This window comes from Phacochoerus africanus, chromosome 13 (genome assembly GCF_016906955.1).
Source record: "Phacochoerus africanus isolate WHEZ1 chromosome 13, ROS_Pafr_v1, whole genome shotgun sequence".
NCBI lineage: Eukaryota > Metazoa > Chordata > Mammalia > Artiodactyla > Suidae > Phacochoerus > Phacochoerus africanus.
The window spans coordinates 197,054-218,486 of record NC_062556.1 but is presented as its reverse complement, the minus strand read 5'-3'; the positions used below and the strand labels follow the sequence as shown (position 1 = coordinate 218,486).

Here is a 21,433-nt window from a genome sequence, read left to right as displayed (position 1 = left end):
AATACTGTGACACAAAGAGTTAAAGCTGAATAGGTATCTCATGGGTATTTTTTCCAACAGCTTTATTGATGTTTAAATTTACACAATAAAATCCAGTAATTTTTACTTTAAATTATCATTAAGGTTATTCCTAGTTTTAATTTACTGGCTTAAAAATAAAGTGTAAGGGAGTTCCCTTGTGGTGCAGCAGGTTAAGAATCCAGTGTTGTCACTGCAGCGACTTGGGTTGCACTGATGTGGCATGGGTTCAATCCCTGTCCAGGAACTCCCGCATTCCTCAAGTGCAGCCTGAAAGAATCCCAAATAAACAAACTGTAAGAGGCAGTGAGGGATACAATCCTGAGCAAGTTACTCGAAACCTCCATCTAGGCTAAAAGTCCCCATTGGTCTGAATCCTTCGGGTAGGACTATTCAATAGCCACTAACCTACAGGTGACTGTTTATTCTGTATTTTTCTATCTTCTTCACAAATCCACTCAGAGACCGACTATCAAATCTACAAGGTGATAGAAATATCTTTGATAGAAATTCTATCTAAGAAATGAGATTGAGTTTCAAAAGCTTTTATTTTATTAACCCATGACAGATTTAGCTTCTTTACGGATCATTATTTAAGAAACCTTTTCAGGAGTTCCCTGGTGGCCCAGCAGGTAAAGGATCTGGCGCTGTCACTGCTGTGGCTCAGGTTATTGCTATGGCTCGGGTTTGATCCCTGTCCCAAGAACTTCCATGTGCCACCAATGCAGCCAGAAGAAAAAAAGAAGAAAAGCCATTTCAGAAGTAAGAGCCTACAAGGCCAACTAGATTCAACAATGCCCTATCTCATCTGCCTCTTAGTACACAGTGACTAAGGTCCCAACACCTTCTAAAGATACACACACAGACAACTTTGTAATGCAGACATCTCTCTGTTACAACGCTTACCCACCCTTACTCAGACACTTGACATGGTTCACCGACCCCAGGCGCATAAGCTTCTGCTCCAACTTCCAGAACACCTCTCTCTCCCGTGCCTGTCAGTTTTCTTTGTTTTTTTCATGTCACCCTCTCCCTATCCTAAAATTTAGTATTTTTCCAGGGCACTGTCCTTAACCTGCTTCCACACTATCACTGGGCAAACCCCTGCTTTAATTATCAGCTGTAACAGGTTGAGTCAGGTCACAGAGATACTTTCCCCAAAACCCAGAAAGAAACTTAAAAGACTCTTCTGAGTTAACTTTAAAACCAAGCCAGATCACTACCCTCTTAAAGAGGCAGAATAGCTTTTGGTATCAAAAGTATTTGATGGAAACCACATTCAGGTCACGACAGTATGCAGACAAGTGCACCGACTGGAAAGGATGATTATCCACAAAACTGCAGAAAGTCACGTGATGGGCAGATGGGGCCAGGGCTCTGGTCTGGGGGGAAGATGACTTGAGCCAAGGGACTGGTCATCCAGGCCTTTGGCAAGGTCTCCCCCTGGGGTCAAGAAATGGAGCAGGCTCTCTAGAACTAATGCTGTTCAGCAATTTGATAAATCTTATTCTCTTATTCCAAAAAGACTGCAAACAAAGCACCTTCTGATGAGTTGGCTTCTTGTGTCTGTCTGCATACTGGAAAAGAATGACAATATAAATATTCTAGTCCCTGTGGCAATTATATTTGCCCCTAAAGTTAAAAAACCGGCATTCTGGGAATTCCCGTCGTGGCGCAGTGGTTAACGAATCTGACCAGGAACCGTGAAGTTGCGGGTTCGGTCCCTGGCCTTGCTCAGTGGGTTAAGGATCCAGAATTGCCATGAGCTGTGGTGTAGGTCGCAGACGCGGCTTGGATTCCACGTTGCTGTGGCTGTGGTGTAGGCCGGTGGCTACAGCTCCGATTTGACCCCTAGCCTGGGAACCTCCATATGCCGAGGGAGCGGCCCTAGAAAAGGCAAAAAGACAAAACAAACAAACAAACAAACAGGCATTCTGACCCTATGTCAGTTTTGTGAACTTGGTTTACCCGAGCTTACCCGGCTTAGAGTGGATCGCTCACGTCTGTTTCTGAGCTTCAAAGGCTGTGGGCCCAACCTGCACGAGTTCCCCATTTCTCCAGGAGTCGTGTCACCTACAATCCTGAATAAACTTCTTTCCTTTTAAGGGTTTCTACACTTTTACATTCTGACTACTCCTAAGCCAAGAACCAAGTCCAGAACCTCTCCTCAAGTTTCAGCACACACAGCCAACGTCTGTGATAATGAAATTGTGCTGCACACTCCAATATAATAGCCACTAACCAAACAGGGCTGCTGATCACCTGAAATGTAGCTAGTGCCACCAAAGAATGGAATTTTCATTTGAGTTTTAATTAATTTATATGTAAATTTAAATGACCACATGTGGTTAGCAGCCACCATACAGGATAGCACAGATATAGGAAAGAAAGTTCAAATACCCCCAAGTAGCATGCAAAGGCTTTAGGATTTAGCTTCTACGTATGCTCTGCCATGTGGAATGATGCATGAAGTTTCCTAAATGTAGTATGTCATCTCACTGCCCACACACTTCTTTCTGCTAAGATGCCTGCCTCCCTCTTGTCCTCCTTTCCAACGGCTCCTCATTTTTCATGGATGACGGAAAATAAAATCACCTCTTTCCAAGTCCCATTACCCCCACCACAAAGAACGGACTCTTCTCTTCCTTCGCATCTCCCTTAAATTCTGCACACACCATGTCCATAGCCATCGTGTACTTTATCATTTGCACGTGGTACTCTCTGCCGAGTGTGCCTTCTCTGCACAAGCCTCAAGACGCAGGGTGAGTGCCCAGCCCAAAGCCGTGTTCAGTGCTGGCCGAACGAATCAATCTCAGAGATGCCACAGACGCATATCACCGAATACTGATTCTTCAAGGCCTTTTAACTCTGCCACATTTTACGCAGAATTTAACTGATAGAAAACATTTTTTCCCTTTATATTATTTTCAACTTTTTAATCATAAGTGCTAAACACCAATTTTTTTGTCCCTTAAATATTATTTCTGCCCCTTAGGCCATGTCAGACACTTCAGGCATGCTGCCATTCTTAAAAATACTTACTTTGTAGAGTCCTCAAATTCAATCTTTCCCACATTGTCGAACATACAGATGATCTCACTGCAATTCATATTCAACCTAAAATTAAAAACTTAGCATAAAAAATGTTCTAAATCAAGTTGATTATTTTCAATAAAAATCAGCTGTGAACATTAAAAGCTCTGAAAAAGCATATGTAAATAAATTCATAATTTATCATAAATTACACTCATTTTAATTTGGTTACTAACCTGGGAAACATTTTTTAACCCCGATTTTCAATTTATAATTGCTATTTTAATAAATCTAGACTCTAATACATTTTATACTTAATTATCATGTTCTTCTGAATTATAACTTACTTGGGAGAGTTCCTCAGTTTTAGAGAGGTAACGTGTGACAGTTCACTCTCGAAAGTTAACTTCAAAGTCCGTATAATCTAGAATCAATAGAGAAATATCATTCGCATGTGCATTTTATTTCATTATAAATACCGTTGAAACAGAGGAAGATTTTAGAAAGAAAACTGTACCCTCAGGTGTCTCATGGATTCACATGCTCAAGGTTTGATTTTTAGGCAAAAGTAGAGGGAGGGTTGCAAGCAGTGTTCATGGCCTTCTCCCCCAAACGAGTTTGGAATCTTTTGACGACACGTGTTAACCGGTAACAGGAGTTCCTGTCGTGGCTTAGTGGCTACAAACCCAACTAGCATCCATGAGGATGTGGGTTCAATCCCTGGCCTTGTTCAGTGGGTTAGGGATCTGACATTGCTGTGAGCTGTGGTGTAGGTCGCAGATGCGGCTCGGATCTGGTGTTGTTGGTATGGTGTAGACCAACTTGACCCCCCAGCCTGGGAACCTGCCTATGCTGCAAGTGCAGCCCTAACAAGACAAAAAAAAAAAAAAAAAGGTCTTAAACATCATATTCCGTAGTAGGTAAAATAAGCTGCCACAGAGACAACCCACATTGTGAACTACTAACAGTACCTGATTCAAGTCACAGTATGTCCTCAGAGAAGGTGCCAATTTCAATTCTCTTGCTATCTTCATAGCTGCATCCAAATCATTTTTTTTCACTTCGATGTAGCTTTTAGCCATTGTAACATTTGATAAATAAGCATCTGTATTTCTCATTACTTCTTTACACAGGTTCTTTTTCCTTCAAGATAAAGCTATTGTTCAGTATTGCATAAACATTTTTATGAAAGTAAATTTATAGTAGATCAGCAGTATCAAAAAGGTAATTTCACTACTGTTTGTGCATAAATGATATAACATGGTTAAAGGAGACACTCAAGTGAACTGAAATCTATTATAATTGAAAGCTATGCACATATGAACTAAAGAAAAAGTAAATTTTGTAGAAGCACAGAGTTACGTCACCGAACTGCGGAGCTGAGAGAGATCCTAAACAACGCCACCATTTCTAAAAGAGAAATTCTGGCCACCCCGCGGTCACATGTGCCGTTACAAACACACACCTGTATTTATTCCTCACAAGGACCTAGCTGCACATTAGAAAATTTCCATAAGCAGATACACAGTACTCAAACTAAAAATGAGATTTTAAAAATAGACTTTGCCAAACTCAAACTTAGGTATCGACTAATTATCATCTTCAAAGTCATCACTCAAAAAGCTTAGAGTTATTGCTTCATTACTCCTACCTCATTACTCAGTTCTTCTGGGCCTACAGTAGAATTACTTTATTAGAGCAATGAAGATATTCTGTGCCAAAAACTGTTGTGTCCAACTTGCTCATTTTATTCATCAAATAAGTGAATAAAATGATTTTATCAAAATCAAATCTGGCCTCAAAAAAGGAGAGTTTGCCACACTGAAGAGTACTAAGAATGTGATCCAGGCTCCGAAGGTTAAGTACTCCAAACAACTTTCAGTAATTAGACATATACTCTAAAAATCATTTCTCTTTTTTTTTTGGGGGGGGGGGGTGCTGTGCCCTTAGCATGCACAAGTTCTCAGGCCAGGGATCGAACCTGTGTCACAGCAGTGATACCAGATCCTTAACTGCTAAGCCAGCAAGAGACTCCTGAAAATCATTTTTTAGGGCTGCACCGCCAGAATATGGAAGTTCCCAGGCTAGGGGTCTAATTGGAGCTACAGCTGCTAGAGTACACCACGGCCCCAGCAATGCTGGATGTGAGCCACGTCTGTGACCTACACCACAGCTCACAGCAATGCAGGATCCTTGAACCACTGAGCAAGGCCTAGAATCCTCATGGATACCAGTCAGGTTTGTTTCTGCTGCACCACAATGGGAACTCCCTGAAAATCATTTCTTTAGAGGACAGATGATCATTTTGAAAACTTCCAGTATGATTCCCAAAATAACCATTCCCATCGAGTGGCATCAGTGAAATGACCAAGAAACACTAAGCCTTCATTCCCCACCACAAATGTCAAACAACAGCCAACAACTGTTTAAAACAATCTTGTAGGACTCTGGAGAATGGGAAAAGGTATACAGGAACCGAGCAAATAGGCAACGGAGAAAAATATACATTCAAGTTAGTAGGAAACTGGTGTTTTCACTTCACCTGTTCCTGACCAGACCCTCCTCCTCAGCACGGGAGTCTTGGTCTGGAGGCAGCAGCACAGTCCCTAGTTCCCTCCCTCCAAACCAGGGGAGCACGGCAGACCTTATCTGCGACGTCCTAACTTGTCTAGAGGCTGCCTGAAGAACTGTTTCACCTAATGTGGAACTAAAGCAGCGAGAGGAACCAGGACAACTCGGGAAGCCTGCAGATAGACTAATGGCTGAGGATGCTCTAGCAGGAGAGTACAGATGAAGGCAGGCAGCAACCCAGTGAGGCTCACAGGAAAAGCTGGGGTGAGGTGCTTTGGAAATTAAAGTATTTTAAAGCAGCTGTGAATACAAAGGAATAAGAAAAAACCATACTCAGACCCAAGCAAGATGCATGTACAGAAGATACCTGAGAATAACTTAAGCCTTCACTGAGGTTGACCCGAAGACTCAACCGCATGGGTAAACAGTCTGCAAGGACTGGGAGAGTTGATGCTTTTTTCAAAAAATTTAATTTTGGGGGGCTATACCTCCAGCATGTGGAAATTCTGGGGCCAGGATTCAAACACAGGCCCCAGCAGCAACCTCAGCCATAGCACTGACAACAACAGATCCTTAACCTGCTAATTCTGTAGTTTAAAAATTCTTATTTTTAAAAATTGAGGTTTATCGGAGTTCCCTCGTGCCTCAGTGGTTAATGAATCCGACTAGGAACCATGAGGTTGTGGGTTTGATCCCTGGCCTCACTCAGGGGGTTAAGGATCTGGCATTGCCGTGAGCTGTGGCGTAGGTTGCAGAGGTGGCTTGGATCCGGCATTGCTGTGGCTCTGGCGTAGGCTGGCGGATACAACTCCGATTGGACCCCTAGCCTGGGAACCTCCATATGCCACGGGAGCGGCCCAAGAAACGGCAAAAAGACAAAAAAAAAATTGAGGTTTATTTACATTTATTTTCAGGTGTACGACATTATGAATTGTTATCTGCATATACTGCAAAATGATCACTATAGTAAGTCTGGTTAGTTAACATCCATCACCATACACGGTTACAGAATTTGTTCTGTGACGAGGACTTTCAAGATCTACTCTTAGTAACTCTCAAACACGCAACACGGCAACATCAACTATCGTCACCTTGCTGTGCATTACAGCCTCGTGACTTACTCTGTACCTGGAAGTTTGTACCTTCTGCCTCTCTTACAGATTTCACCCGCTCCCTCATTCCTTACCTCTGGCAACCACCAATCTGTTCTCTGCATCTGTAAGATTGGCAAGATTTCATTTTTTTTTTTTTGCCTTTTCTAGGGGCTGCTCCTGTGGCATATGGAGATTCCCAGGATAGGGGTTGAATCGGAGCTGTAGCCACCGGCCTACACCACAGCCACAGCAACCCGGGATCCAAGCCACATCTGCAACCTACACCACAGCTCACGGCAACGCTGGATCCTTAACCCACTGAGCAAGGCCAGGGATTGAACCTGCAACATCATGGTTTCTAGTCAGACTCGTTAACCACTGCGCCACGACGGGAACTCCTTAGTGAATTTTTTTTTTATTACAGTTATTGTATTTTGCATCTCTGCTTGCTTAATCTTTAAATTTTCTATTTTGTTCAGTATTCATTGTAATTTATCATTCTTTGTCTCCAGTTTATTTCCAAGATCTTGAATCATCTTTACTATCAATAGTCTAAAGTCTTTTTTATGGAGGTTGGTAATCTCCGGGTCACTCAGCTATTTTTCTGGGTTTTTTTCCTTGTTCCTTCATTTGAGTCATAAATCTCTGCCTTTTCATTTTGTGTAGATTTTTGGCGTGGTCTCCTGTTTGCAGACAATAGGGTTTTAGCCTCTCTTGCTTCTGAAGTCTGCCCCTTTTGTGGCTGTAGTTGGTACGGGGGCTTTTGCTGCAGGCTTCCTGTTGGGAGGGACTGGTGCCTGCCTACTGGAAGGTGGAGCTGATTCTTATCCCTCTGGCTGGTGGGGCTTTGTCTCTGGGTGTGATTAGAGGTGGCTCCGTGATTGTGGGGGTCTTTAGGCAGCCTGTTTGCTGAGAGTGGGGCTGGGTTCCCACCCGGTTTGTTGTGTGGCCTTGGGGCTTCTCAGCCCTCATGGGTGGAGCCAGGTTTTTCCAGAACGGCCACCTCTAAAGGAGCACATGCTGATGATTATTGCTGAGACCTTTGCCCCCAATGTCCTTTCCCCACAATGAGCCACAGTCACCCCCTGTTTTCCCAGGAGGTCCTCCAAGAACTGCAGTCATGTCTGACCCAGATTCCTATGGAGCCTCTGCTTTGCCCTGGGACCCAGTGCATGTCAAAGTCTGTGTGCGCCTTTTAAGAATGGGGTCTCTGGAGTTCCCCTTGTGGCGCCGTGGAAAGGACCCATAAGGATGCAGCTTGGCTATGCTCAGTGGGTTAAGGTTCTGGCGTTGCCATAAGCTACGGTGTAGCGCAGACATGGCCGAGATCTGGGCACTGCTGCGGCTGTGGTGGAGGCCAGCAGCTACAGCCTCAATTCAACCCTAACCTGGGGACCTCCACATCCTGTGGGTGTGGCCCTAAAAAGACAACAACAAAGAGGGGAGTCTGTTCCCCCCAGTCCCATGGAGCTCCTGCGCACAGGCCCCACTGACTCTTAACGCTAAATGCTTCAGCAGCTCCTCCTCCCAGTGCCAGACCCCCTGGTGTGGGAAGCTGGTGTGGGGCTCGGAACTCGCTCCTTTGGGTGAGCCTCTGTGATATAGTTACTTTCCAGCCTGGGCCACCCACCCAGTGGGTACAGGGTTGCCAATATCTCATAATCACCCCTCCTGCCATCTCCAATTAGACCCCTAGCCTGGGAACCTCCATATGCCGAGGGAGCGGCCCTAGAAAAGGCAAAAAGACAAAAAATAAAAAATAAAAAATTCACTAGAAGGAACCAACAGCAGAATATGGAAGGCAGAATAACGAATAAGTGAGGTGGAAGACAGACTGGAGAAAATCACTGAAGCAGAACAGAGAAAAAAGCTTGGAAAGAAATGAAGAAAGTCTCAGAGAACTCTGGGACAACTTTAAACACACCAACGTCCATATTATAAGGCGTGCCAGAAGGAGAGACAGAGAAAGGGCCAGAGAAAATGTCTGAAGAGATGACAGCTAAAAACTTCCCTAACATGGGAAAGGAATCACTTACTGAAATCCAGGAGGTACAACGAGAACCATATACAATAAACCCAAGATACATATTAACCAAATTGACCAAAACTAAAGACAGAGAAAACAATGAAAGCAGCCAGGGAAAAAAAACAAGTAACATATAAGGGAACCTGGACAAGGTTACTCGCTGATTTTTCAGCAGAAATTCAGTAAGCCAGAAGGGAGCAGCACAATATACCTGAAGTGATGAAAAAACCTACAACCAAGAGTACTCTACCCAGCAAGGCTCTCATTCAGATTGGAAGGAGAAATAAAAAGCTTTACAAACAAGCAAAAGCTAAGAGAATTTAGCAACACTAAACCAGCTTTACAACAAATACCAAAGAACTTCTCTAGGTGGAAAAGAAAAGGCCACAACTAGAAACAAAAGTACTACAAATGACAAGGCTCACCAGTAAAGGCAAACATATAGTAAAGGTAGCAAATAATCCACACGCAAATATATTCCCTAAACCAGAAACTGTGAGAAGAGGAGGGTACAAATGTGGGATACTGCAGATGCATTTGCAATTAAGGAACCAACAACTTAAAAAAAATCGTGTGTGTGTGTGTGTGTGTGTATGGGTGGGGAGTGGAGAGAGACACTTCTATATCAAAACTTCATGGTAACTGTAAACCAAAAATCTACAAGAGATACACACACAAATAGGAAAAAGCAATCCATGGAATACGAACAGGAAAAAGCAATCCTTGGAAAGGAAGAAGTAAAACTATCACTGCTTGCAGATGCCGTGATAGTATACCTAGAAAATCCTAAAGATGCCATAATGAAAACTGTTAGAGCACATCAATGGACCTGGTAAAGTTGCAGGATGCAAAATTAATACACAGAAACCAAATGCATTTCTATATGCTAATAACAAAAGATCAGAAAGAGAAATTAGGGAAACAATCCCATTTACCATCACATCAGAACAAATAAAATACCTAGGAATAAACCTACCTAAAGAGACAGAAGACCTGTACTCTGAAAACTTTAAGATGCTCATTAAAGAAATCAAAGATGACACATATGGAAAAATATACATTTGTGGACTGGAAGAATCAATATTGTCAAGATGACAGATCTGATGTAACCCCCATCAAACTACCAGTGGCATTTTTCACAAAACTAGAACAAAATATTTTAAAGTTTGTTTGGAAGCACAAAAGACCCATAATAGCCAAAGCAATCCTGAGAAAGAAAAATGGAGCTGGAGGACTCAGACTCCCTTCCCTCAGATTATACTACAAAGCTGCAGCCATCAAAACAGCATGGTGTTGGCACAAAAACAGAAAAACAGATCAGTGGACCAGTATAGAAAGCCCAGAATTAAACCCACGCACCTACAGTCAACTAATCTATGACAAAGGAGGCAAGAATATACAATGGAGAAAAGACAGCCCCTTCAATAAGTGCTGCTATGTGTAAAAGAATGAAATTACAACACTCCCTAATCATACACAAAAATAAACTCAAAATGGATTAAAGACCTAAACTGAAGACCAGATACTATAAAACTCTTCAAGGAAAACATAGACCAAACACTCTTACATAAACCACAGGAGCATCTTCTCAGATTCACCTCATAATGACAATAAAAAGAAAAATAAACAAATGGGACCCAATTAAATTGAAAAGTTTTTGCATAGCAGAGAAAAACCTAAAAAAAAAAAAACCCAAAAAGAAAATCCACAGAATTGGAGAAAGTATTTTCAAATGAAGTGACTGACAAGGGACTCATCTCCAAAATATATAAACACTTCCTGTGGCTTAATACCAACAAAACAAACAACCCCATGAAAAAAATGGGCAAAAGATCTAAAGAGACAGTTCTCCAAGGAAGACATACAGATAGCCAAAACACACATGAAAAGATGTTCAACATCACTAATTATTAGCAAAATGCAAATCAAAACTACTATGAGGTACCACCTTACACCAGCCAGAATGGTCATCATGAAAAAGTCTACAAACAACAAATGCTGGAGAGGGTGTGGAGAAACGGGAACCCTCTTACACTGTTGGTGGAAATGTATACTGGTGCAAGCACTATGGAAAACAGTATGGCGTGCCTTCAAAAAACTAAAAATAGAATTACCATGTGATCCAGCAATCCCACTCCTGGGCATCTATTCAAAGAAGACCATAACTCAAAAAGATACACATACTCCAGTGTTCATTGCAGCACTATATACAACAACCAAGACATGGAAACAATCTAAATGGCCACTGACAGAGGAGTGGATAAAGATGTGGTACGTGTAACAATGGAATATTACTCAGCCACAAAAAGGAATGAAATAATGACATTTTCAGCAACACCGATGGATCTAGAAATTATCAGGCTAATTGAAGAAAGACAGACACAAATGTCATATGGTATCAGTCATATGTCAAATCTAAAAAAGATACAATGAACTTATTTGCATAACGGAAACTGACTCATGGACTTTGAAAAACTTATGGTTACCAAAGGAAACAGGTTGCAGGGGCGGGGGTGAGGGACGGGGTGGGGGTTTGGGATGGAAATGTAAAATTAGGTTGTGATGATGGTTGTACAACTATAAACATAATAAAATTCACTGAATTAAAAAAAAAAAGAGGGAGTTCTCGTCGTGGCGCAGTGGTTAACGAATCCGACTAGGAACCATGAGGTTGCGGGTTCGGTCCCTGCCCTTGCTCAGTGGGTTAACGATCCGGCGTTGCCGTGAGCTGTGGTGTAGGTTGCAGACACAGCTCGGATCCTGCGTTGCTGTGGCTCTGGCGTAGGCCGGAGGCTACAGCTCCGATTCGACCCCTAGCATGGGAACCTCCATATGCCTCGGGAGCGGCCCAAGAAATAGCAAAAAAATAAAATAAAATAAAATAAAAAAATATAAAAAAAAGAAAGGCTGAGTGAGTTCAGCACCAATCTGTCTGTCCTACAAGGAATGCTAAAGGGAGTACTTCAGATAAAAAAAAGGAAGCTACTGTGAGGACGAAGGTTCAATCCCAGCCTCACTCAGTGGGCTACGGTTCTAGCGTTGCCACAAGCTGTGGCACAGGTCACAGATGTGGCTTGGATGTGGTGCTGCCATGGCTGTGGCAGAGGCCTGCAGCTGTAGCACTGGTTCGACCCCTAGCCTGGAAACTTACATATGCTCCAAGTGCAGACATAAAAAGAAAAAAAAAAAAAAAGAAAGAAAGGAAGCTAGAGAATAACTCAAAGCCATACGAAGATATATATCCCTGGAAAAGGTAACAAATATACAGGCAAATATAAAATGTATGATTATTTTAATTTTGGGTCATGACTCTATTTTCCATAGGATTTAAAGAACAAGGACATAAAGTAACTATGAAGCTATGTTCACGTCTAAGGTGCAATGATGACTACAAAACATGAAGGGTTGGGAAGATAAAGGAGTAGAGGTTTTTGTGCAATTCAGTTATGCTGGCTTCAATTCAAAACAGATTATTATAACTGTGGGATGTTATCTGTAATCCCATGATAACCACAAAAAACTTAACTACAGAACATGCAAAAAAGAAAAATGACAGGAGAATCAAAATGCACTGCCACACCAAAATCAAGTAAACACAAAAGAAGGTAGTAACAGAGGAAATTAATGACAAAAAAGCTATTAGACATATTGAAAACAAGCAACAATTTCTTAGTAATTACTTTACATGTAAAGGATTACGTGTTCCCGCTGTGATGCAATGGGTTAAGGATCCTTCGTTTGCAGCAGCTGTGGTTTAGGTTGCAGCTGTGGCTCTGATTTGATCCCTGGACTGAGAACTTCCATCTGCCATGTGTGCAGCCAAAAAAAACCCAAAAAACTAAAGGATTAAACTTCCAAATCAAAAGGCACAGAGTGGAAGCAAAGTCTTATTTATTTATTTATTTATTTATTTGTCTTTTGTCTTTTGTTGTTGTTGTTGTTGTTGCTATTTCTTGGGTCGCTCCCGCGGCATATGGAGGTTCCCAGGCTAGGGGTTGAATCGGAGCTGTAGCCTCCGGCCTACGCCAGAGCCACAGCAACGCGGGATCCGAGCCTCGTCTGCGACCTACACCACAGCTCACGGCAATGCCGGATCGTTAACCCACTGAGCAAGGGCAGGGACCGAACCCGCAACCTCATGGTTCCTAGTCGGATTCGTTAACCACTGCGCCACGACGGGAACTCCCCAAGTCTTTTTTAAGTGACAGCATATAGTCAGGTCTATAAGAGACTCACTTTCAATCTAAAGACAAACACAGGTTGAAAGGTAAGTGGATAGAAAGCTATATTCTATGCAAACAGTAACTAAAGAGAACGAGAGCGGCTCTACGAGTTTCAGGCAAACAGACACTGTTATAAGACAGAGAAGGATACTATATACTGATCAAAGAGTCAATTCAACCATAAGATGAAACGATTATAAATACCTGTGTACCAAACATCACAGGCCCAAAATATATGATGCAAACATTGATAAAGATGAGATAGAAAGCACAGCAATTTTAGGTGGGGACTTCAATATCCTACATTGTTAATAGTGAGCAGAAAACAGGACAAAATCTCAAGACGCAAAGAGATTGCTTAAACAACATTATAGACCAACTGGACCAAACATAAAAAGACCACTCCATGCACCAACAGACAACACACATTTTCCTCCAGCATACAGGAAGCATTCTCCAGTTAGATCACATGTTAGGTCAAAAAAAGAGTCTTTATACATTTGAAAAGACTGGAAGTATACAATGTAACCTTTTCTAATGACAATAGATGAAACTAGAAATCATTAACAGAAGGAAACTGGAAAATTAATATGTGGAAATTAAGATACTCGGAAACACAAATGGATCAAAGTGAAATAAACACACAACCCCCACCCTACACACAAAACATCAAAATTTATGGGATGCAGTGAAAGAAGAGCTGAAAGAGAAATACACAGAAATACATTTAAACACATTACAAAAGGTACGGCAGGAATTCTCCTGTGGCGCTCCAGATTAAGGATCCAGCATTGTCACTGCAGTAGCTTGGGTCACTGCTGTGGCACAGGATCAATCCCCAGCCTGGAAACTTTTGCATGCTCTGGGTGCAGCCAAAAAAAAAAAAAAAAAAGGTATGGCAAACCAACAACCTAACTCCACACCTTAGGAACTAGAAGAGAACAAACTAAACCCAAAGCTGAAGGAAGACATAAGATCAGCATGAAAATAAATAGAAAATAGGGGAATAGAGAAAAATCAGTGAAACCAAAAGTTGATTCTTGGAAAAAAAATCAACAATGACCACTTTAAGGTACACTGTCTGGGAAAACAAGAGAAGAATTAACTTACTAAAACAAAATAGAAGGAAGGCATAGGCTAATTTTACAGAAACAAAAAGAATTTGAAGAGAGTACCATGAATAACTGTATGCCAAGAAATTGGATAATCTAGATGAAAAAGACAATTTCCTAGAAAGACACCACCTACCAAGACTGAAACATGAAGAAAGAGAAAATCTGAGCAGACCAATAAAAACTAAAGAGATTTTATCAGTGCTCAAAAACCTTCCCCCACAAGCAAATCCCTGGACCAGATAGCTTCACTAGTGATTTCTACCACATACTAAATGAAGAATTAATACCAATTTTTGGAAGGGTTGGAGGAAGATTGAAAAGCCAGGGAAAACACTTCCTAACTCATTCTATGAGGTCGGCATTACCCAGACACCAAAGTCATATCAAACACTACAAGAAAACTACACACCTAATGTCTCTCACAAGTATTAATGCAACATCCTCAACAAAATACTAGCAAATTCAGTCAACAGCACAGCAAAAAAATAATATGTCCTGCCAAGTGGGATTCATTCCTGGAATGAAGGATGATTCAGCATATGGATATCGATAGTGTCATATACCACATTAACAGAAAGAAGTAAAACTCCCACTTCATTCTCTCATATAACAGAAAAAGGATTTGATATACTTCAACATTGTTTCTTGTAAAAACACCCAAAGTGGGTATTGAGGGAAACTGTATCAACAGCTAACACTACATTTCCTGATGAAAAAACGACAGCTCTTCTAAGAACAGTAACAAGAAAAGGATGTGAGGTTCTGCCACTGCCATTTAACATACTATTATAAGCCCTAGCCAGAGTAACTAGGCAAGAAAAAGACATAAAAGCGATTCAAACTGGCAAAAAGTAGTAAAATGACCTTTCTGCAGATGACACGATCTTACAGGTACAAAACCCAAAAGACGCCACAAAAATACTAGTAGGTCTAATAAAGGAATTCAGCAAAGATGTATGATACAAAATCAACATACAAAAAATCAGATGCATTTCTACACACCAACAATGAACAGTCTGAAAATTCAGAAAACAATAATAGAAATAAGAATATGCTTAGGAATAACCATAACCAAGGAGGCAAAGGCTTGTACACTACACAGCAAGACCACAAGATAAATGGAAAGAGCTCCCATGCTCATGAGCTGATGACTTAACTATCATTAAGATACCAATACCCCCAAATGATCTACAATTCAAAGCCACCCCCATCAAAATCCCCATAGTGTCTCAGGCGGAATAGAAAAACTCATCCTAGGCGTTCCCCTCGTGGCACAGCAGAAACAAATCCAACTGGGAACCGTGAGGTTGTGGGTGTGATCCCTGGCCTCACTCAGTGGGTTAAGGATCTGGCGTTGCCATGAGCTGTGGTGTAGGATGCAGGCACGGCTTGGATCTGGTGTGGCTGTGGCACAGGCTGGCAGCTGTAGCTCCAATTTGACCCCTAGCCTGGGAACCTCCATATGCTGCGGGTGCGGCCCTAAAAAGACAAAAAAAAAAAAAAAAAGAAAAAAAGAAAGAAAGAAAAACTCATCCTCAAAGTCACTTGGGATCTCAAGGGGCCCCAGACTTCCAAAACAATCCTGAAAGAGAAGAACAAAGTTGGAGAGTTGATACATCCCGATTTCAAAACTTGCTACAAAGCCACATTATCTAAACAGTGTGCTAATGCCATAAGGACCGACAGGCCAGTGGAATAGAACAGAGAGCCCAGCAATAAATCTTCACATCTTATGATTGACTGATTGACTGAATTTTGACAAGAGTGCCAAGAACATTCAACGGAGAAGAGACCATCTTTTCAACAAACGGTGCCAGGAAAACTGGATATGCACATGGGAAAGAATCAAGTTGGACCTTTCTCTTACTCTGTATACAAAAACTAGCTCAAAATGATTCAAAGACCTAAACGTAAGTGCTAAAACTATGAAACTCTCAGAAGAAGAAACAGGGTGGCAGAGCTTTGTGATACAGATTCTGCAATGATTTTTTACATGTGACACCAAAACAGAGGCAACAACAACAACAACAAAAGGATGACAGAGATTTTATCAATTAAAAACTTTTTTGGATTAAAGGTTGCTACCAGGAGAGTGAAAAGGCAAGCCACAGTTGCAGTGTTTTCTTAGGCCAGTCTTCCAAGGCAAAAAAAAAATAATAATAGCAAAAAGAAACAAATGGGATCAAATCAAACTTACAAGTTTTTGCATAACAAAGGAAACCATAAACAGAATGAAAAGACAACCTGTGGACTGGCAGGAAATATTTGCAAACAATGAGACCAAGGGCTTAATTTCCAAAATATACAAACAGCTCATACATCCCAATATGAAAAACCAAATAACCCAACCAAAACACTGACAGAAGACCCAAATGAACATTTCTCCAAAGAAGACAAACAGGTGTCCAACAGGCAATGAAAAGATGCTCAGCATCACTCATTATTGGAGAAATGAAAATCAAAACTACAATGAGTTGGAGTTCCCATCGTGGCGCAGTGGTTAACGAATCCGACTGGGAACCATGAGGTTGAGGGTTCGGTCCCTGCCCTTGCTCAGTGGGTCAAGGGTCCGGCGTTGCCGTGAGCTGTGGTGTAGGTCGCAGACGCGGCTCGGATCCCTCGCTGTTGTGGGTCTGGTGTAGGCCGGTGGCTACAGCTCCGATTCAACCCCTAGCCTGGGAACCTCCATATTCCGCGGGAGCGGCCCAAGAAATGGCAAAAAGACAAAAAAAAAAAAAAACTACAATGAGTTATCAGGAAGCTTCCTTGTGATACAGCAGGTTAGGGACTGGATGTTGTTGCATTCATGGAGCAGAGGGCAACCACAGCATGGGTTCCATGCCTAGCCCATGAACTTTTGCATGCCACGAGTGTGGCTAAAAGAAAACAAAGTCTACAAATAATAAACGCTGGAGAAGATGTAGAGAACAGGGAACTCTCCCACACTGTTGGTGGTTAGAGAAAACAGCACGGAGGTTTCTCCAAAAGCTAAAAATACAGCTACCATATGATCCAGTGATCCCACTCTGCGCACCTATCTGGAAAAGATGAAAACTCTAACTTGAAAAGATGCAGGCACCCCAATGTTCATAGCAGAACTATTGACAATAGCCAGGACATGGAAGCCACCTAAGTGTCCTAACCTAACCCAAGTGACAGATGAATGGATAAAGAAGATGTGGGGTGTGTGTGTCCATACACACACAAAATATAATGGAATATTAGCCATTAAAGAGAATGAAATACTGCAATTCGCAGCAACATGGATGGACCTAGAGAATATTAAACTTAAGTGAAGTCAAGAAAAAGACAAGTACCACATGATATTATTTACATGTGGAATCTAAAAGTTAATACAAATGAGCTTATTTACAAAACAGAAGCTGACTCACTGACATAGAAAACAAACTTACGGTTATGAAAGGGGAGAGGGGAGGAAGGGATACCTAATGGGAAAGGGAGAAGTTTGGGATTAACAGATAAACACTGCTACATATAAAACAGATAACAAGAACCTACTGTACAGCAAAAGGAACTATTTCAGTATCTTGTAATATTGTATAATGGAAAAGATTCTGAAAAATACATATAACTGAATTACATTGCTGTACATCTGAAACTAACACATTGTAAATCAACTATATATGTCAACTAAAAAATTTAAAAAAAAGCTAAGACACAAAGAGAAAATATCTGACAAGGATATATGTAATAAAGGATTAATACCTATAGCGTATATAGTCACTCCTACAAACAACAAAATAAATATTCCATTCAAAAATGGGCAAAAGATGGAGTTCCTGCTGGGGCATAATGGGATTTATGGTGTTTCTGCAGTGGCAGGGACACAGGTTGGATCCCTGGCCCAGTGCAGTGGGTTATGGATCTGATGTTGCCACAGCTGCGGTGTAGGTCACAGTTCCAGCTCATATTTGATCCCTGGCCCAGGAAATCCACATGCCACAGGACAGCCAAAAAAGAAAAAAAAAATGGCAGAAGACTAGGATAGATACTTCTCCAGAGAAGACAGACACATGGTCAATTAATAAGCACATGAAAAGATACGCACCACAATACTAGCCACTAGGGCAATGCAAATCACATCCAAAATGAGATAACACTTGACATCCTCAGAATGGCTAGTATTTTTTAAAAGGAAAAACAATAGGAGTTCCTGTTGTGGCTCAGCAGGTTAAAAACCTGACATGGTATGTGTGAGGATATGGGTTCAACCCCTGGCCTCACTCAATGAGTCAAGGATCTGGCACTGCCACAAGCTGCAGCATAGGGTGTAGACACGGCTTGGATCCAGCGTTGCCCTGGCTGTGTAGTGCAGGCCAGCAGGTGCAGCTCCAATTTGACCCCTTCCCCAGGAACAGCCATAAGCCGTTGTGGCAGTAAAAAGCAAAGAAAATATCAAGGGTTGGTAAGGATATGGAGAAACTGGAAACTTTGTGAACTGCTAGTAGGAACGGAACATGTGTAGCCACCATAGAAAACAGTTTGCTAGTCCTCAAAAAGTTAAACAGAATTACCACATGTACATTTTAAAATGGTTAAAAAAGTATTAGAGAAATACAAATCAAAACCACTACAGTATCATTTCATACCAGTCAGAATGGCCATCAATAATAAATCCACAAATAACAAATGCTGGAGAGGGTATGGAGAAAAGGGAGCCCTCCTGCACTGTTGGTGGGCATGTAAATTGCTATAACCTTATGGAGAACAGTATGGAGATACCTTAGAAATACATACATAGAACTACCAATATGACCCCGCACTCCCACTCCTGGGTATCTATCCGGACAAAATTTTCCTTGAAAAAGACACATGCACCCACCTGCATGTTCACTGCAGCACTATTCACAACAGCCAACACATGGAAATAACCTAAATGTCCTCTGACAGATGAATGGATTAAGAAGATGTGGTACATACACAATGGAATACTACTCAGCCATAAAAAAGAAAATAATGCCATCTACAGCAACATGGATGGAACTAGACTCTTATACTAAGTGACACGTCAAAAGGAGAAAGACAAATACCATATGATATCACTTATATCTGGAACCTAACATACTACACAAATGAAGCTTTCCACAGAAAAAGAAATCATGGACATGGAGAGCAGACTTGGGGTTGCTCAGGGGGAGGGGGAGGGAGGTGGATGGACTTGGAATTTGGGGTTAATCGATGCAAACTAGTGCCTTTGGAATGGATAAGCAGTGAGATCCTGCTGTACAGCACAGGGAACTATATCTAGTCACTTATGATGGAGCAGGATAATGTCAGAAAAAAGAAGGTATACATGGTATGTGTGACTGGGTCACCTTGCTGTACAGTAGAAAATTCACAGAACACTGTAAACCAGCTATAATGAAAAAATAAAAATCATCATAAAATAAAAAAACTTCAATAAAATGGTTAAAAAGGTAAACTTCATTCTGTATATTTACCACTATTAAAACTATTTTTAAAATGCACGGAGATGATCACTTAAATGCAATAATTAAATACCAAATGTGAGATACCATCAACTTTGATGAATAAAAAATATCAATTGACTCATTCCTGATACAAATAAACACATGAAAAAACATGATGACGGAACTATGTACAAGAAAAAGCGTGTTTGCATTTCCCAAAGGACGCTGAATTCTACAACAGGATTCAGAACTAGTGTTTTTCTATGCTGTTTTAATAAAGAAAATTGTTTAACAGCTTTGAGACTAGAAGGAAAATAGCCAAAATAAAAAAATAAAGTATTCTTCATTTTGAAACTATACACATCAGCTGTAGGGACCACCCACTACCTTCCAAACTTGTTTAAAATTTACACATTTCTTCATTCTATTCAAGGAATAAAGTGCAAATTAATGTTACAAGCTTCAGTTTCATTGACTCTGCATTTTCAACTTATTACCTGGAATCAAGAGAAGTAAAAAGCTGATCAAACTGTTTCTCCAGAACCTTTATAAGACTGACTGTTTCCTCTTTTGTTTGATTGTACATGTGTTCAAGCATCTGGGAAGAACATAACACAAAGACCTAATTTGGTATTTTTATTTTGTAGGAATTGTACTCTTCAACAAAATTTTGAAAGTAAAAGGTAATTTTTAGACTTTTCAAAATAACACCACAAGAGTAGGTTAGATGATAAAAAAGGAGTCACAAGGTTAAACTTTAAGTCCTGGTACATGTCAGCAAGCTCACAGGTGTTAGCACTCTGTACTGATAAACTGGCAAAAAGGCCTAGAAATCCCACTAAGTTTTCTAAACTTAGTACTTTTCTTTTTTTTTTGGCTTTTTTATTTTTTATTTTTATTTTTTATTTTTTTTGCTATTTCTTTGGGCTGCTCCACGGCATATGGAGATTCCCAGGCTAGGGGTCTAATCGGAGCTGTAGCCGCCGGCCTACGCCAGAGCCACAGCAACGTGGGATCCGAGCCGTGTCTGCAACCTACACCACAGCTCACGGCAACGCCGGATCGTTAACCCACTGAGCAAGGGCAGGGACCGAACCCGCAACCTCATGGTTCCTAGTCGGATTCGTTAACCACTGCGCCACGACGGGAACTCCAGTACTTTTCATCAGTATTGACAATGAATCATTTTGGAGAGCTGAGTTTCTCTCTGGCAGTATTCCTTGTATTTATAAAAATTTTAAATATAATGTCAAAAAATACTCCAATTAACATGTTAACTAATCCACATACTTTTTTCTTTTTTTTGTCCTTTTAGGGCTGCACCCTCAGCATACGGAAATTCCCAGGCTAGGGGGTCTTACTGGAGCTGTTGCTGCTGGCCTATGCCAGAGTCACAGCAACGCCAGGCCCTCGACCCACTGATTTAGGCCAGGGATCGAACCTGCAACCTCATGGTTCCTAGTTGGATTCGTTTCTGCTGTGCCACGATGGGAACTCCACTTCTTTGTATTTTTAAACAAAGAATTGTTGCTGGAGATGTGCCCTTTTTTCCTTTCAATTTCTCCTTTTTGGAATGGGAATGTCTACCCTATGCCAGTCCAAAAGATGTATTGTAGACAATGATGATTTATTACTTTCACACATTCACAGTTTGAAAGGGATTGTGCCCCAGCATGAATCATACTCTGAGCCTCATCCATATTTGATTTAGAAGATACTGAGATGAGATTTAGGACTTAGAGGTGATGCTGAAATAAGAGTGGGGGATGATGTGAGATGTGACGGATGTATTTTGCATGTGAGGACACGAACCTCTCATAGGCTGAATTTTGTACCCCTGTCCCAAACTCAGATGAAGTCTTACCTCACCTATCAGCTATAACCTTCCGAATGCCGTGGTTGTGAATCTGCTGTTGCTGCA

The 21,433-nt window shown here is 41.2% G+C and overlaps 1 protein-coding gene across 1 annotated transcript in view; it reads right to left on the bottom strand.

Moving 5' to 3' along the window:
• RNF17 (ring finger protein 17) overlaps positions 1-21,433 on the bottom strand; it is a 118,499-nt gene that overhangs the window by 78,541 nt on the left and 18,525 nt on the right. Inside the window, exons 6-9 of the mRNA XM_047756014.1 lie at positions 20,010-20,110; positions 4,023-4,194; positions 3,399-3,475; positions 3,061-3,135 (exon numbers count right to left, since the gene is read on the bottom strand). Of these exons, the coding sequence (XP_047611970.1) occupies positions 3,061-3,135; positions 3,399-3,475; positions 4,023-4,194; positions 20,010-20,110 (425 nt within the window). The remainder of the gene's footprint in view (positions 1-3,060; positions 3,136-3,398; positions 3,476-4,022; positions 4,195-20,009; positions 20,111-21,433) is intronic.